This window comes from Stegostoma tigrinum, chromosome 8 (genome assembly GCF_030684315.1).
Source record: "Stegostoma tigrinum isolate sSteTig4 chromosome 8, sSteTig4.hap1, whole genome shotgun sequence".
In the NCBI taxonomy this organism is placed as follows: domain Eukaryota; kingdom Metazoa; phylum Chordata; class Chondrichthyes; order Orectolobiformes; family Stegostomatidae; genus Stegostoma; species Stegostoma tigrinum.
The window spans coordinates 50345599-50364031 of record NC_081361.1 but is presented as its reverse complement, the minus strand read 5'-3'; the positions used below and the strand labels follow the sequence as shown (position 1 = coordinate 50364031).

General features: G+C 40.4%; 1 protein-coding gene across 3 annotated transcripts in view; it reads right to left on the bottom strand.

Moving 5' to 3' along the window:
• pde4ba (phosphodiesterase 4B, cAMP-specific a) overlaps positions 1-18433 on the bottom strand; it is a 504383-nt gene that overhangs the window by 340534 nt on the left and 145416 nt on the right. The window contains exon 1 of one of the 3 annotated variants that reach the window (XM_048539255.2): positions 17621-18109. The exons of the other annotated variants lie outside the window; for them this stretch is intronic. Within the exon in view, the coding sequence (XP_048395212.1) occupies positions 17621-17859 (239 nt within the window). The 5' untranslated portion in view covers positions 17860-18109. Of the gene's footprint in view, positions 1-17620; positions 18110-18433 lie in introns of those variants that run through there. 3 annotated transcript variants of the gene reach the window in all.

Genomic DNA, 18433 nt, shown 5'->3' with positions numbered 1-18433 from the left:
AGGACTGTGTTATGTTTCTTTGCAACCTTCTGAGACTGTGAAACTAGTATGCTAAAGAAGCCTACCAACTAAAAGATGAAAATCTAAAGAGACATTATTTTGAACTTTGATAATAAAGTGTGAAGCTGGATGAACACAGCAGGCCAAGCAGCATCTCAGGAGCACAAAAGCTGACGTTTTGGGCCTAGATCCTTCAATCAGAGAGGGGGATGGGGAAAGGGTTCTGGAATAAATAGGGAGAGAGGGGGAGGCGGACCGAAGATGGAGAGAAAAGAAGATAGGTGTAGAGTATAGGTGGGGAGGTAGGGAGGGGATAGGTCAGTCCAGGGAAGACGGACAGGTCAAGGAGGTGAGATGAGGTTAGTAGGTAGGAAATGGAGGTGCGGCTTGAGATGGGAGGAAGGGATGGGTGAGAGGAAGAACAGGTTAGGGAGGCAGAGAGAGGCTGGGCTGGTTTTGGGATGCAGTGGGGGGAGGGGAAGAGCTGGGCTGGTTGTGTGGTGCAGTAGGGGGAGGGGACGAACTAGGCTGGTTTTGAACTTTCATTTGTTTGTTTTAGAGTTGGGATAAATTATTATCTTGATGTAAACGGAGTAATCCCAGTTGATAATACAGAATGTTTGGACGGAACATCATAATAACCTGAAGAGTACTTTTATATTCTACACCAACTTATATAATGGCATTGCTGCTCCAGCACTGCTATCTAAAGAGCTATGGATGAAAACAAAAATAAATGCCTCTTTGCACATCTGCAATGATAATGGAGGATCCTCTAATAATCCCAAAGACGACTGAAGCCCAGTTGCTGGGCTGCAAGACAAATGTATCATTAGTTACCTAGAAATATATGATGCAGCATCTTTAACGATGAAAGCATTGAAGTATAGTCTTAACTGCCTAAAATCAAAGCATCAATGTAATTTGCATGAAATATGAATTACCCAGTTCAATTATAAATTTTATTGCTACAAACTATACTTTAATAAAACGAAAGAACAAGAAACAAATCTCTGAGATAGTTTTTCTTTGTATAGGAGTGTCAAAAATCAAATCGTACTATGGCAAGGTAGCTATTTTGGGAATATTTATATATTGTTATATGATTTTAATCAAAGAACAGAATGGCTTGAACTGTCACGTTTCTGTCATATGTTATTAATAGAAAACTGTGTAGTTTTTAAAAATCACTGACTCAAACAGACATTATTGCTCCTTTTCCGGAACATTCTATTTGAGGATTTTTTTTCTTAAATTTATCTGCAAAGTGTAAGAAAGATTTCATTCTTCATGGCAAAATTGGCATGGATGTAATTTACGTTAGAAGTATACTTGGATTGATGTTTTGCAAATGCAACCTTAAATTCAATTTTACCACATAATCCAGCCAGATACACTGCATAAGCATACTAGTAATAATAATCATGTTGTGTCGGGTGCGACAGGCAACCAGTACCCATATGTTTCAACCTCAACAAAGGAGTCAAGAAAATCTGCTCAAATAGATACTTTTAAGGATCAGTAGTTTGCATTGATCTTTATAGAATATCTTAAAGGTTGATTTTGATACTCATCAACACATAATTATTATATTCCTAACTCTACTCTGAGGCATTTAACTACTGAAAACAAGTTGGCAGACACACTAGCTCTGTCATTCACTTGCCAGAGGAAACAGAACTTCCCATTTGTATATGCACCATGATTTGAGTCAATAGATGCTGTTTCAGAAAAAACAGCCTGCAATTTGTTTCCATTGCAGTATTGCTTTTGGTTGTACTTCCAAACTTAATTGATCATGGTAAGGCCCCGCTGAAGAAACCCACGTATGATGCTGTACTACACAATTAAGTGTCAATAAGTAATTGTGCTCAGGACATTAGTAGTTAAGGTATATTTTGTGCAAGTGTTTAAGCCTAGTTAGTGACGTGTGCAAGTTACAGTGAAGCAGAATCTTAAGCAGTAGATTACATTGCAATAGGGTAGGTGATGACCTAGTGGTATTATCAACAGACTATTATTCCAGAAACCCAGCTAAATGTTCTGGGATTCAAATCCCACGCCAGCCGGCGGTGGAATTTGAATTCAATTTTTAAAAAGTCTGGAATTAAGAATCTACTGATTACTATGAAATCATTTGCCAATTGTTAGAAAAACCCATCTGGTTCACTAATGTCCTGCAGGGAAGGAAATTTGCCACCCTCACCTGCTCTGACCCACATGACTCTAGACCCACAGCAATGTGGCTGATTCTCAAATGTCCTCTGAAATGGCCCAGCAAGCTTCTCAATTGTACCAATCAGCACAAAGTCTCAAAGAAATGAAACTGGACAGATTATCTGGCATTGACCTAGGCACCAGAAACAACAAATTGCAGTAACAACTCTGTCGACCCTGCAAAGTCCTCCTCATATAACATCTGAGGTCTAGTGCCAAGATTGGGAGAGCAGTCTCACAAACAAGTTAAGCATCAGTCTAACGTAGACATACTCACAGAATCATACCTTACAGATGATATCCCAGACACCATCACCATGCCTGGATATGTCCTGTGCCACCAGCAGGACAGACCCAGCAGAGGTGGGGACATAGTGGGAAATAGTCAGGAGGGAGTTGCTCTGGGAGTCCTCAACATTGGCTCTGGACCACATGAAGTCTTGTGACTTCAAGTTAAACATTGGCAAGGAGGCCTCCTGCTGATTACCATGTACTGTCCTCCCTCAGCTGTTGAGTCAGTACTCCTCCATTTTGAACAATACATGGAGGAAGGACTGAGGATGGGACGGGCACAAAGTGTGCTCTGGATGGGGGATTTTAATGTCCACCACCAACGGTGGTTTGGCAGCAGTACTACCAATCGAGCTGGTCAGGTCCTAAAGGACATAGCTGCTAGATTGGGTCTGCAGCAGGTCGTGAGGGAACCAAGAGGGAAGAGCATACTTGACCTCATCCTTACCAGTCTGCCAATCACAGTTGCATCGTCTATGACAGTATCAGTAAGAGTGACCATCGCACAGTCCTTGTGGAGATGAAGTCCTGCCTTTACATTGAGCAGAAATTCCATTGTGTTGTGTGGCACTGTCACCATGCTAAATGGGACAGAGTTCCCACAGATTTAGCAAGTTATGACTGGGTATCCATGCAGCACCATGGGCAATCAACAGCAGCAGAATTGTACTCCATTCGAATCTGTAAACTCATGGCCTGGCATATCCCCCACTCTATCATTACCATTAAGTCAGGGGATCAACCAGAGAGTGCAGGAGCAGCACCAAGCATACCTGAAGATGAGGTGGCAACCTAGTGATGCCACCAAACATGACTGCTTGCACGCCAAACAGCAAAAGTAGGTGACAGACAGAGCTAAGCAATCTCATAACCAAAGGATCAGATCAAAGCTCTGCAGGCCTGCCACATCCAGTCACGAATGCTGATGGACAGTTAAACAACTCACATAAAGGAGGAAGCCCCACAAATATCCCGATCCTCAAAAACAGAAGATCCCAGCACACCAGTGCAAAAGATAAGGCTGAAGCTTTTGCAGGGTAATCCATTTTGACTTCCTCCAGTGGTCCTCTGCATTATAGGTAGAGTCTTCAGCCAATTCAATTAATTCTACATGATCTTATGAAACAGCTGGAGACACTGAATACTGAAAAGTCTACAGGCCCTGACAACATTCTGGCAATAGCACTGAAGGCTTGTGCTCCAGAACTTGCTACTCCCCTAGCTAAGTTGTTCCAGTACATCTACCTGGCACTGTGAAAAATTTCCCAGTTATGTCTTGTACATAAAAAGCAGGACAAATCCAACCTGGCCAATTACCGCCCTATCAGTCGATCATCAGTAAAGTGATGGAAAGTGTCATTAACAGTGCCATCAAGCAGCACCTGCTCAGCAATAACCTTCTCAGTGACGCCCAGTTTGGGTTCAGCCAGGGCCACTCAGCTCCTGAGCTCATTACAGCCTTGGTTCAAACATGAACAACAGAGCTGAATTCCAGAGGTGAGGTGAGAGAGATTGCCCTTGCTATATTCAACACAGCGTAGCATCAAGGAGCTCTAGCAAAATGGGAAACAATGGGTATCAGGGGACAAGGTCTCCACTGGTTGCAGTCATACTGACACACAGAAAAATAGTTGTGGTTGTTGCAGATCAATCATCCCAGCTCCAGGACATCTCCTCAGGATAGTGTCCTAGGTCCAACCATCTTCAGCTGTTTCATCAATGATCTTCCCTCCCATCATAAGGTCGGATGTGGGGATGTTTGCCAATGATTACACAATGTTCAATACCATTCACGATTCCTCACGTACTGAAGCAGTCCACGTTCACGTGCAATAAGCTCTGGACAATATCCAGTCTTGGGCTGATACGTAGCAAGTGACATTCGCACCGCAGAAATGCCAGGCTATGACCATCACCAGTAAGAGATAATCTAATCACCATCCCTTGACATTCAGTGGTGTCATCACTGAATCCTCCACTACCAACATCATTGACCAGAAACTCAACTACACTCACCACATAAATGCAGTCGCTACAACAGCTGGTCAGAAGCAAGGAATACTACAGCGAGTAATTCACTTCCTGGCTCCTCAAAGCCTCTTCCTCATTTACAAGGCACAAGTCAGAAGCGTGATGGAATACTCCCCACTTGCCTGGATGAGTGCAGCTCCAACAACACTCAAGAAACTTGACATCACTCAGGACAAAGCTGTCCACTAAAATGGCACTACATCCATGAGCATACACTCCGTCCACAACTGACGCTCAGTAGCAGCAGTGTGTACTAACTACAAGAATGCACTGCAGAAATTCAAAGATCCTCAGACAGCACCTCCAAACCCACGACCACTTCCACATAGAAGGACAAGGGCAGCAGACATACGGGAACACCATCATCTCCAAGTTCCCCTCCAAGCCACTCACCATCCTGACTTGGAAACATATCCCTGGGTCAAAATCTGGAAACTCCCTCCCTAATGGCATTGTGGGTCAACATACAGCAGGTGGACTGCAGTGGTTCAAGAAGGCAGCCGGCGCGTTCGGTTGCAGACATTTTGTCACCCTGCTTGGTAACATCGTCAGTGCACCTCTGGTGAAGTGCTGTTCTGTCCCGCTTGTTATTTATATGTCTCAGTTTGCTGGGGTGGTTGGCGTTAATTTCAGTTCTGTTTTTCAGTGGTTTGTATATCGGGTCCAGTTCAATGTGTTTGTTGATGGAGTTCTGGTTGGAATGCCAAGCCTCCAGGAATTCCCTGGCAAGTCTGTGTTTGGCTCATGCTATTATGGATGTGTTGTCCCAGTTGAATTAGTGTCCTTCTTTTTCCATATGTAGTGAGACCAGTGAGAATAGGTTGTATCTCTTTGAGGTGTTTGTGTATCCTTATTGTCAGTTTTGTTCCAGTTTGGCCTATGTAACACTTCTCACAGTCCTTCCATGATATTTTGTATATTATGTTATTTGTTGTGGGTATGGGATCCTTTATGTTTGTCAGTAGGTGTTGCAGGGTGGTTGTTGGTTGATATCTAGAGGTTTGAGAAGTCTTGTGGTCAACTCTGATATATCTTTGACTTATGACAGGGTGACTAGTGTGCCTAGCTGTGTTGTGTCTTTTTGTTGTGGTCTATTGTGGAGGTAACCGTGGATTGTGCTTTCTGGATACCAAAAAAGGATACAGAAATAGCAACAAGCCACCAAGAGAACATCAGTGCTTCACCAGAGGTGCACTGATAATGTTACCTAGCAGGGTGATGAAACATCTGTAACCAAACACACTGACTCGGCGAGCAATTCTACTACCTCAAAAGCATACCCTGTTTGCACTACATTGCAACAAAAAAATTGAACTTCTCAAACCGCTCACTCCATTTCCTGTTAAAACAGGGGTAGTCATCTATTAATTGTTGATTTGTCAGAGAAGAACTCATGTAATGCATGCTTTGCATGAGGTAGGATCCATGCAGACACAGTAGGGACAGAGATATGAGAAATAATAGATATTGTCCTTTTGCGAGGGATGAAAAGTAATTTTAACTGCGGAGGGCAGCATGCCAGGTCTAGGTTTATTGATTCTTGATTCTTGTTTTAAATATAAGTGACAAAAGGTCAAGAAGCAATGAAAAATGGGAAATTTGGTCAATGTAAAAATGTAAATGTTACACTGGAATGTTTAAGACCATTAAGAATGGTCAAGTTTGCAAAGGAACGTAAACCATAGGAAAAGAAAGAAACACGGATGAATGGTGAAAACATCACAAATCCTACAAAAGAAATAAGGAAAAAGAGATTAAAAATGTGACTTCTGAAAAATGACAGTAAAATATAGAACTCTATTTTTTCTGTTTAAAGTTTGGATACTTCAGAACTTGCTGAAGAACAGTTTACTGTTCAGTCTGTTCAGTCATATTTGATGATTAGAAAATTAAGGCATTTTAATTAATCAGCTTACACACATGCACAAAGCCTTTGATAAAGTCCCGCATAGGAGATTGGTGAGCAGAGTTAGGGCACATGGTATTGGGGGCAAAATACTGACTTGGATTGAAACTTGGCTGGCTGACAGGAAGCAAAGAGTAGTGATAAACGGCTCCCTTTCGGAATGGCAGGCGGTGACCAGTGGTGTTCTACAAGATTCAGTGCTGGGACCACAGCTGTTTACAATATACATTACTAATATAAACGAAGGCATTAAAAATAATATTAGCAAATTTGCTGATGACACAAAGCTGGGTGGCAGTGTGAAACGTGAGGAGGATGTTATGAGAATACAGGGTGACTTGGACAGGCTAGGTGAGTGGATGGATGCATGGTAGATGCAGTTTAATGTGGATAAATGTGTGGTTATACACTTTGGTGGCAAGAACCGGAAGGCAGATTACTATCTCAATGGAGTCAAGTTAGGTAAAGGGGAAGTACAACGTGATCTGGGTGTTCTTGTACATCAGTCAATGAAAGCAAGCATGCAGGTACAGCAGGCAGTGAAGTAAGCTAATAGCATGCTGGCCTTCATAACAAGAGGAATTGAATATAGGAGCAAAGAGGTCCTCCTGCAGCTGGAAAGGGCCCTGGTGAGACCACACCTGGAATATTGTGTGCAGTTTTCGTCTCCAAATTTGAGGAAGGACATTCTTGCCATTGAGGGAGTGCAGCGTAGGTTCACGAGGTCAATTCCCAGAATGGCGGGACTATCATATGTTGAAAGATTGGAGCGACTGGGCTTGTATACACTTGAGTTTAGGAGGATGAGAGGAGATCTGATTGAGACGTATAAGATTATTCAGGGATTGGACACTCTGGAGGCAGGAAGCCTGTTTCCGCTGATGGGTGAGTCCAGAACCAGAGGACACAGTTTAAAAATAAGGGGGAGGCTATTTAGAACAGATTTGAGGAAAAACGTCTTCACCCAGAGAGTGGTGGATATATGGAATACTCTGCCCCAGAAGGCAGTGGAGGCCAACTCTCTGGATACTTTCAAGAAAGAGATAGATGGTGGTGCTGGCTCGAGGGGCCGAGTGGCCTACTCCAGCACCTTTTGTCTATTGTCTGTGTGGTTTTACAGCCACATCTATGAGTTGAGGTCAGGCTGGTCAAGGAAAAGGCAAGGTCAAGAAACATCTTCAAGTTTAGATTTCTTTCTAACACTGTTTAATATACAATAAGACTAAATTTTACAGTTCAAAACAACCAGGCTCTATTCTCAGGCAACAAGGTGTAGAGCTGGATAAATACCAAGCAGCATCAGAGGAGCAGGTAAGCTGATGTTTCAGGCCTCGGCCCTTCTTCAGAAATGGGGAAGGGGAAGGGAATTCTGAAATAAATAGGGAGAGAGGGGGAGGCAGATAGAAGATGGATAAAGGAGAAGATAGGTGGAGAGGAGACAGACAGGTGAAGGAGGTGGGGTTGGAGCCAGTAAAGGTGAGTGTAGGTGGGGAGTTAGGGAGGAGATAGGTTAGTCCAGGGAGGAAGGTCAAGGGGGTGGGATGAGGCTGGTAGGTGGGAGGTGGGGGAGGGGCTTGAGGTGGGAGGAAAGACAGGTTAGGGAGGTGCTATTCTTATGCTATTGAAAGAGTATTCCATGAACTCCATTGGCTAGTGCTCATTGGCCTTCTCGACACATCTCACACAAGGCGTTTCTACCATTCACATGGTTAGATTTAAGGCTTTTGTCCATCTCTACATCTTTCTGTCATTGTCTCTACTTAACTTCACCCACTCTGTTCTGGTTATGGCCAGTGAGAAGCAATTTGATGACATCATTGCAAAGTTACGCCAGAGTCCTAAAGCCCTTAACACAGCCATATTCTATGTAATGAGTAACACTATCAGACTAAGGGGCCTCTAAACAAGGCATTCTTGTTTGGTCAGAGATGCAGTCTAATTTTTGAGTGGAGCTAGATATCAGTAATCTATTAAAATACATATCTTAAAGAACCAATCAGGAGATAAGAGGATATGCCATGAAATGACCATTGCTCTTAAGAAGCCAATCAGAATTGTCAGGCATCACCTCACCCATCAGAAACTTATCCTGCATTGGCAGAGCCAGAGATCGGATATACCGCTCATCATGCATTTGGATTATGTCTCTAAAAGATTAACGAGCACCAGCTTTCAACAGTACAGTGCACAAAGCATGGAAGAAAAGCATAAGATAGACTACGGCCAACAAAGCAAGTCACATCACCGCAGTTAACTAGAAGTCCAAACTCAGTGTTCCAAAGTAAACTGACAGCCTCCACTGCCTTTAAGTACTGCATTTTACACTTATTATAAACAACATAAAATTTATGAAACCTGCAGCAACATACTTGTACCAAATATGGTCTGTACGTTGCCTGAGTTAAGGTTCCAGACTGGCTTGAAGTACTAAAGCTTAAAAAGCAATAACTAACACAAGGTTGAACAGTAAGTACTTACAAGGAATGATTGTATTGCCATTGAAGTTCAAGGAATATCTATGCAGAAATTTCACTCAATGCTAAATTTGGACAGAAATCCTTCATCAGTAGAGGGAGTAGATTCAACTGAATTGCTAATTTTTCTAATTCAGTGCTTTCTTATGTCACTATACATCATTGCTAAAATGCAACTTACAAATGGGAGTCAGCGATTTTAAATTAATTTATAATAAGAACATGAGAAACAGGATGCAGGAATGGGCCTTAAACGAGATCATGGCTGACCTGCACTAGGCCTCAGTTCCTCTTTCGTGCTAGCTCAGCATAGTCATCGGCTCCCTGATGTTTCAAAACTCTAGCAATGTTTTCTTTACATACTTTTTAGTGATCCAGCTGCCACAGATCTTGGGGGAGGAAAATTCCAGACATCAGGGAGAAGAAATTCTTTTCATCTCGGTTTTAAATGAGTGAGCCCTTATTTTGTAATTAGAACATAGAACAGTACAGCACAGTACAGGCCCTTTGGCGCACTATGTTGTGCCATATTTTTACCCTAAACCTAAGGTCTATCTAACCTCCAACTCTGCCTTATACAATCACCCATATGCCTATCTAATTGCTGCTTAAGTGCCCCTAATGAGGCCGACTCCACTGCCCTCTCTGGCAATGCATTCCACGCCCCTACCACTCTCTGAGTAAAGAACCTACCTCTGACGTCTCCCCGATATCTACCTCCACTCACTTTAAAACAATGCCTCCTCGTAATAGCTACGTCCATCCTTAAAAAAAGTCTCTGGCTATCCACTCTACATATACCTCTGATCATTTTGTACACCTCTATCAAGTCACCTTTCATCCTTTGTCGTTCTAAAGAGAAAAGCCCTAGCTCTTTCAACCTTTCTTCGTAAGGCCTTACCTCCATTCCAGGCAACATCCTGGTAAATCTCCTCTGCACCTTTTCCAATGCTTCCACATCTTTACTGCAATAGAACAGGACACAATATTCCACATGTGGCTGAACCAGGCTTTTGTATAGCTGGAGCATAATTTGATGGCTCTTGAACTCCATCCCTCTATTAATGAAAGCTAACACACCATACACATTCTTAATAACTCTATCCACCTGGGTGGCAGCTTTCAGGGAACTGTGGACATAAATCCCAAAATCCCTCTGCTCCTCCATGCTGCCAAGAATCATTCCGTTAACCCTGTATTCTGCTTTCAAGTTAGTCCTTCCAAAATGAATCACCTCACACTTTTCAGGGTTAAACTCCATCTTCCACTTCTCAGCCCAGCTCTGTATCCTATCAATGTCCCCTTGTAACGGAGAACAGCCCTCCACACTATCCACAACTCAACCCACCTTTGTATCATCCACAAACTTACTAATCCAGCCTTCCACTCCTGCATCCAAATCATTTACAAAAATCACAAAACAGGAGAGGACCCAGAGCAGATTCTTGTGATACACCACTCGTGACTGAGCAATATTTTCCATCCACTACCACCCTTTGTCTAAGGGTCAGCCAATTCTGAATCCAATCTGCCACATTTCCTCCCATCCCATATCTCCTTACCTTCTGCATGAGCCTACCATGGGGAAACCTTATCAAAACGCCTTACTTAAATCCATGTATACCACATCCACTGCTCTACCTACATCCATGTGTTTGGTCACTTCTTCAAAGAATTCAGTAAGGTTTGAGAGTCATGATATACCCCTCACAAATCCATGCTAACTATCACAAATCAAAGTGTGTCTATCCAAGTGATCATAAATCTGATCTCTCAGAGCCCTTTCTAATAATTTGCCCATCACTGAAGAAAGACTAACTGGCCTGTAATTTCCAGGGTTACCCCATTCCCTTTTTTGAACAAGGAAATGACGTTTGCCTCTCTTCAATCTTCCACTGTACCCGTGGACAGTGAGGACGAAAAGGTCATCGTCAAAGGCCCTCTGATCGCTTCCCTCACTTCCCATAAAATCCTTGGATAAATCCCATCAGGCTCCAGGGACTTATCTATCTTCAAGTTCCTCAAAATTCCTAATACATCTTCCTTACCAAGATGGACCTCCTCTAACGGACCAGACTGTTTCACATTGCCCTCCTCTACAACTAGGTGCTCCGAGCACAAATTCCCTTTACCATCCATGATTACTCTTCCTCTGGTCATTCTCTTATTCCTCACGTATGTGTAAAAAGCCTTGAAGTTTTTCTTGATCCTATCTGCCAAGGTTTCCTCATGCCCCCTTATCATTCTCCTAAGCCCTTTCTTCAGCTCCTTCCTGGCTAACTTGTATTCCTCTCGAGCCTTTTCCGATCTTTCTTTCCTTATGTAAGCATCTTTCTTTCTTTTAACCCGTCGTTCGACTTCTCTTGAGAACTAAGGCTCCTTCACTCGACCAGGTCTTCCCTGCCTGCTAGGGACAAACAAATTGCGCATACACAGTATGCGCTCCTTAAACAATCTCCACATTTCTATAGTGCTCTTCCCTGAAAGCATCTGTTCCCATTTTATGTTACCCAGCTATGTCCCCTAGTTTAAGATTCCCCACCATTGGAAATATCTTCTCAGCATCTACCCTGTCAAGCCCCTCAAAATGCAAGCAAACTCTGATCCAATGGGTGACGAAGGCTCAAGACTAATTGTTGAATTTCCAGTCACTTAACCTTTATTTAAAAGTCAAACTGTAAGTATTCATGTTAGAAGTAGCTCCAGAGATTTATCGACTATTACGCTGGGACTCAATTTTCATTGTTACAGACCATCTTCAAATGTACAGATCTATAAATTGAAGAGAGCTGGATCATTGGACATTTGCATCAAAATATTTTTTGTTTTCTTTATTCATTCACAGAACGAGGGTGTCGCTGGCTAGACATTTATTGCCCATCCCTGATTGCCCAGAGGGCAGTTGAGAGTCAACCACAAGTAGGCCAGACCAGGTAACGATGGCAGTTTCCTTCCCTCAAGGTCATTAGTAAACGAGACAGGTTTTTCCTGACAATCAATAACAAATTCATGGTCATCATTAGATTCTTAATTCCAGATATTTTACTAAATTCAAATTCCACCATCTGCTGACGTGGGATTTGAACCTGGTTCCTCAGAATATTATCATCTCAGTTTCTGGATTAAGAGTCCAACAATAATACCAGTAGGCCATCACCTCTCCTAACTATAATGTTAAAAATATGGAACAACACAAATAATCCATCCTCTTCCAGCATAGATCTGTATACTTTAAAATTCTACATGAACTTTTGTAATGAAAAAAAAATTACTGGTAGTGGGAGAGGTCGAAGGAAATTAATGATTGTGTGCTCTCATTTCATCTCTGTTGTGGTGTACCAGTAATATCACTAGATGTGTAATCCAGAAACCCAATCTGGGGACATTAGCTCACATCCCATCTTGACAAATGGTGAAATTTGAATTCAATAAAATCTGGAATTCAAAGTTAGCCTAACGCAACCATGTTACCACTATGGACTGTCATTTAAAGAAAACATCTGGTCCACTAGTATGTTTTAGGGAAGGTACTCCACCACTGTAATTTGTTCTGACCTAGATGTGACTCTGGAACCACAGCAATGCAACTGATTTTAAGATTCCCTTTTAGGGATGAACAGCAAATGCCTGCAACGCCCACATGAATGAATAGAAAGTTTGGAGTATCATTTCCGGTCTTTGACAGTATAACACTCAACTACTATAAGACAATTCAATAGAACGTGAAGGGTTTCTATGACATTTATCCAGAATGACAATATTCGTAACCTATAAGCCCTTATATAGACAATAAGTTCAACATCCAGAATTGACTACAACATAGCAATTTTACCAAGTGGTTTATTTTATGCTAAAAGCTTCAAGATTGTATATATCTGCAACTGTCACTCACATCTGAAAATGAAAGTACTCAAGGGGAGGCTAGGTAATAGAATGTGTTTTAAAATGAACACACACAAACCACACACAATCCTGGAGATTGGATTTATTTGAAATTACCTACATGCAACATTAATTATAATTACTGGCACAATACAATATATATGTAATTATAACTAATTATAATTACCAGCATTCACAAGAAGGAGCTAAATAATAAGTGGACAAGATATTGCCAGCTTGGCTCAGTTGGTAGCAATTTCACCTAAAAGTCAGAAAATTACAGGTTTAACTCTCCCTCAAGGAAAAATTTCAAAATTAACATTTTAGCATCCTATTCTGTGAATCCTGCATAAGGTTCAGTTTTTCAGATGAAGGGTTCAAGTGAGATCCTGTCTGTTAGCCAGGTGGATTAAAAGATCCCAAGGTATTATTTTCTGTGGTACCATAATGGTACTTTACCAGTAGTCTTGAAGCCTCATGCTATGAAAAATAATGAAATTCTACAAATTCATTAATATGTGAGCTGGCACTAGGGAAATGAGCATGGAAGTTGCCAGATTGTTATAAAAAGCCAGATGCTTTATTAAAGTTCTTCAAGTAACAGAATCTGCTGCTGCCATTTAGTTTGATTTTTATTTGGTTCTAGCCCACATTTTGGCTGAGTTGTACAGATAGCTGTAGTCCCTAGCCCCTGCAAGGAAGTCGACCCATGCTCCCAATGGCATCCTTGAAACTTAAAACAGGCAGCAGCATGAATCGCTTCAAAGCAACAATGGCACCCTCATCTCAGCAAAACGTCAGGCTTAGAAAACTGCTAGTCAGTCAGTTGGCCAGCAAATTTACACTCCCACCAGCACAAACTGAGGGCAGTGACCACTGCTGGGGCTACCAACAGTTTGCCACACAGAAAGGGCCAGGTCAGTCTAGGATCAGAGTCAACATGAGGGAGGCAGGTTCAAGAGGCTGCAAAAAGGGTTTGAGAGGGTGGAGCTGACCCAGAGGGGTGTCTCCAATACACTCATGGCCTCTCAAAAGGAAGTTTCCAGCCATTTTGCCCAAATTCAATCCACACCACTTGTTCTGTTGGCCTTATGGCATGGAATGCACCTCCCCCTCTACAGGCAAAATAGACGTGGTGGCTGGATAAAACATGAAGGATAAACACTACATGAATTGAATGGTTGAATTGGTAATTTTGTAGATACTAGATTAAGTGCATCAATTATGTCATTAGCATTTCTATGCAGTCTCACCTGGGATAAGATGAAATGCATTATTTATTTCATGAAAAAAAATTTCAAATTACTTGAAAATCATTCATCACCTATCAATATGACAACAAAAATGCACTTATGTAAAATTATAACAAGGTTTGCATAATGAGTGCTTACAACTTTAACTGGATGCAAATTTTTGGACACAGCAGAGCAGCTGTAATTTTTATCTGGGCTATATTACATAGGATTCAAAAAAGCCCATAACATAAACCTAGAAATTGTGAAGGTTCTCCCAGTTTCTTGCCTCAGGAAGGGCATACACGTCTATTTTTCTATGTTTTGTGCTGATTTTCCATCAACATTATTGTGGGAGACTAGGAAAAACCTTGCAAAACATCAACCTCACAATTTCCAATGCAAGTTGCTGTTCACCTCAACAGACATGAGACTGTCATGAAACTGTAACTCTCTATTAAGTTTTCTCAAACTGCATTGATAAAGTATAACTATTGAATCTTTGAAAGAAAAGGATTGATTAATACTTTAGGTAGGCAATATTACCAAAATTCTCTTGCCATAAATGACCTACCATTCCTTCTTAGATGGTGTGATCTGCTGTGCACCTTTATCATTTTGTTTCATTATTTATTCAACCATTATTTGCATTTATTTGTACATCTATGCTAAGGCTGTCAAATTTGAATAAATATATTCCAGGAGGTTTAATTACACAGCTTAGCTCCAAGCTCTAGTCATTCACCAAATAAACCATCCATCCTTGCAACTGGCTTTCTATTTCTCATTTGGAAAGCAAATAAATTCATTGTCCGATTGGATCATGCTGGACTGTCACTCAGCCTAAGAGCCTCCTACCAACCCTTCATTCTCGATACTTTTTCTCATGATAACATTAAATGAAAAGATAAACAAAAAAAAATATTTTTAATGTCCCTATGATTTTTCTTCAGGATTGTATGCAGCACTGTCTTGGACAATTATAAAGTCACAGAGGAATCTTCAATTCCTGAAAACTCCAGACTAATTCTAAAGGCTTGGCGACCCTAATCCATGCTTATTTTTTGCAATAATTAGTACACTGCTCATAATGTTGCTTTCAACCAGCTGATGAGTGTATGCTTTATAAAGATGCTGATAGAGCTGGAAGAGAAACTTAGCACATTTGACAGCACCATCGACTTGTAAGAGATGTGTCGACAGGGTTACGAGCAATTGTTTACATACAGGATTTCGGTTCTAAATATTTATACAGGCACTGAGAATGTGGCATTTAATGACAGTGGATACATTTGGATTCTTTTGAAAATAATCTATAGATGTAAATGATGAAATGCAGGAGTTGCCACACAACAAAGTGATGTCTCATTAATTAGTCATTCATTTTCAATTGCATATACTGTAACGAAATTTTTGAATGTGCAAGTATGGATAAAAATAAATATTCACAATGTTACATTGGGGTTCCATGAGTTTTTTTTAATTCTCTTAACTGATGTTAATTGAAGCTAAAGTTTTGCCATCACTTATCTAAATACATATAAATAGTATGAAACACATTCCTGAAATGTACACATAACATAATTAACTGTCTTTAAAAGATGTCAGGTTAGTAGAATGGACAAGCAGGTACAAGAAGCAATTTAATGCGGGCAAATGTGAAACAATACAGTTTGTGAAAAGAAGCATGGAATGGGAATATACATTCAATGGAAAGACAACAAGAGTACCGATGGAAAATGGGACATATGGAATTAAATACACCATTTCTAAAAAGGTAAATCCTTCAAAAAAACCAACAGCATTGAAACTGGCCAATCAGGTGAAAGTCATAATGAATAGCTATTTCCAAACAGTGCAACATACGACCCCCACTTAAGTCTGATGACGGGATTCAAAAGCCCAGAGGGAAAATCCAATCCATGAATTATTGCTCCTCCTAATGCTTTTTTTTATATGTACATAAATTTAGCTGACATTATACAACGTAATATAGCATGCAGAATTCAAGACAATCTGCATTTTTTTGGTAGTTTAATTATTGCAGATGCAATAATTATGATAAACTTCAAAGTAATAAGCATTTGCAAGTCAATGAATGCAAATGCAAAAATACAATGTGCTACCACAATTTCAAAACAGATCATGAAATAAATGAAAACCATTAAAATAAACACAAATTCACTATTAATTAGCTGCTCTTTTTAAATTAAATACCCTCATTAATACAAGAGAATGATCTTGAAAACAAATTCGAAATTTACAACCTTCATTACGCTGAATAAAACAGCCTCTGTACAGCTGACAGTGTTAAGATTTTGTCAGGACACACGTTCACAGCATCCTCATTAAGGGCCACCCTTATACATGCTCTATTACTCTGAAACATGCAGTTGCGCAACATAGGTCTCATGGAATTTAATGGAATTTCTTCACTTGCTGCAAGGATTTTTGGCTAGCCTCTGATAATTATTACTTTTTTTCTAAACACACTAAGGAAAAAAGTGCTAAAATTCTGTTCTGAATGCATAACAGAGATGCAGACATGAAGACAGACCAGAGACATACAGCACAGCATGTGTGGATAAAGGAGGAGGGTCCACAGTGATTTCAAATCATTGTAGAATCCACAATGCCACAACAGAATCTGTGAACACTTTTAGAGTTTATGTAACAAAACAGTGTAACAAAAAGTATGTTGCAATTTTATTTAGAAAAAGAAAATTTTATACCTGCACTATAAAATATTAATGCCAAAGTTACACAGTTTCCCCTAGAATGTATGAACTGTTCCACTAAATGATATCACAGGTTGAACAAATTGAGAGCAGCATCACTGAGAATCAGACCACAATGTCATCAATGGAGCAGTCCATCAAGGGCCGAGGGTGGGACATCATGCTTTATTGCCAAATGTATTATGTTTAGTTTTAGAATTTTAAAATATAGAATACTAATTTTAACTAAATTTCCTTTTGTTGGGCAGAAAAGGATATTGTTAAAATTTAAAACTTAGTGTGAGAACTTTCTTTAAAGTGTTAATTTAGAACAGTGTCCTCCCATACTGCAGATATTTCAGACTAGCCAATAGAAGCCTATTTACAAATGCTGTTTTAAAAAAATATAGTAATTCTGCCATTTTCCTGTGGATAATTCTGAAAGCAAAACATTTGATAGTATCAATACTTCGACCTTGAGGAGAATTTTTCAATTCCTTGAATAACAAAGGAATATAATTCAAAACCAGACACTGCTGTGACAGATTGAAGTGGCGCATCCAACTCTGCTGCTTGTAGAGCTGTTCTGCAGGTGCAACTGCAATCATTCCTAACCATTACTGCATCACAAGCACTCAACAAGAAATTTTTCTATAGTAAACATGCCAAGCTCATTCATCAATGGGTAGTTCTTCCCACAGCTCTCGTAGTACAAAAAGTACAATGATTTTATTTTTCACTACTGTGAAGCACAATGACATATTGCATTCATCTAATTTAAATTATGTTAATAGCTCCTTGTTAGGATGTCCCTAATGACCTGTTCTATATAGAGATTAAAAATGCACATCCCTATAATTAATATCTTACCATGTATGTGCAACAGTAAATCGCCGACGTTGACGAATGCTTTTATTCACCAACAACTTTCTAAATAGATTTGGAGAATTTCTAGGGGAGCTCCGAGGAGAGATTTTTGGAGAAGTAGCTCTCTTTTCTGTCAATTTGGAAGGTTCCAGTTCCAAATGCATATGCTCCTTAAAAGTCCTTATGTAAGAATCCTCTTCAGGAGCAGTAAGCTCACAACGAAAAACGTCCTTTGTTGTCATATCGCTGATGCTCAACAAATGTGTGCCATTGAAAATTGTTGTCCTCTGTCACTCTCAGCTAGCCTTGCTAGCCGAAAAGGATTCAGCACAATAACATCAAGCTGCTGTTCTACATCAGTTTAAAAAAATACTTGCTCTTAAAGCAACAGCTTGAATAAACAAAACATGCAGGATTAGGAACAGTTTCAGTACACCTTGGACTTGTTAAGCCTCTCTTGCCACAAGTAATGATGGCCAGCTGCTCTTTACAAGAGCTGTAGCACTACTGACAGTCGTCTTGAATATAAGCCAATGTGGGCTCATTTTTGTCAGAAGCCACCTAGTGGATGTGGCATGTCTGTGAAAAACACGCTGAAACTCACTGAATTCATTCAGCTCATGCTGACCACCCTCACAAAATTTTAAACAGAAGAAAAAAACATTTTCAACAATTCACTGACGTAAAAGACTATTACAAAATGCTCATCAATTTTAATACTGACCACAAGGCAATCAGCTACTTTGGTGATTCTAGTATATTGGTACAGAGAAAAAAAATCATGAGTGATGAAATTTTTCATTCAGAATTATTTTT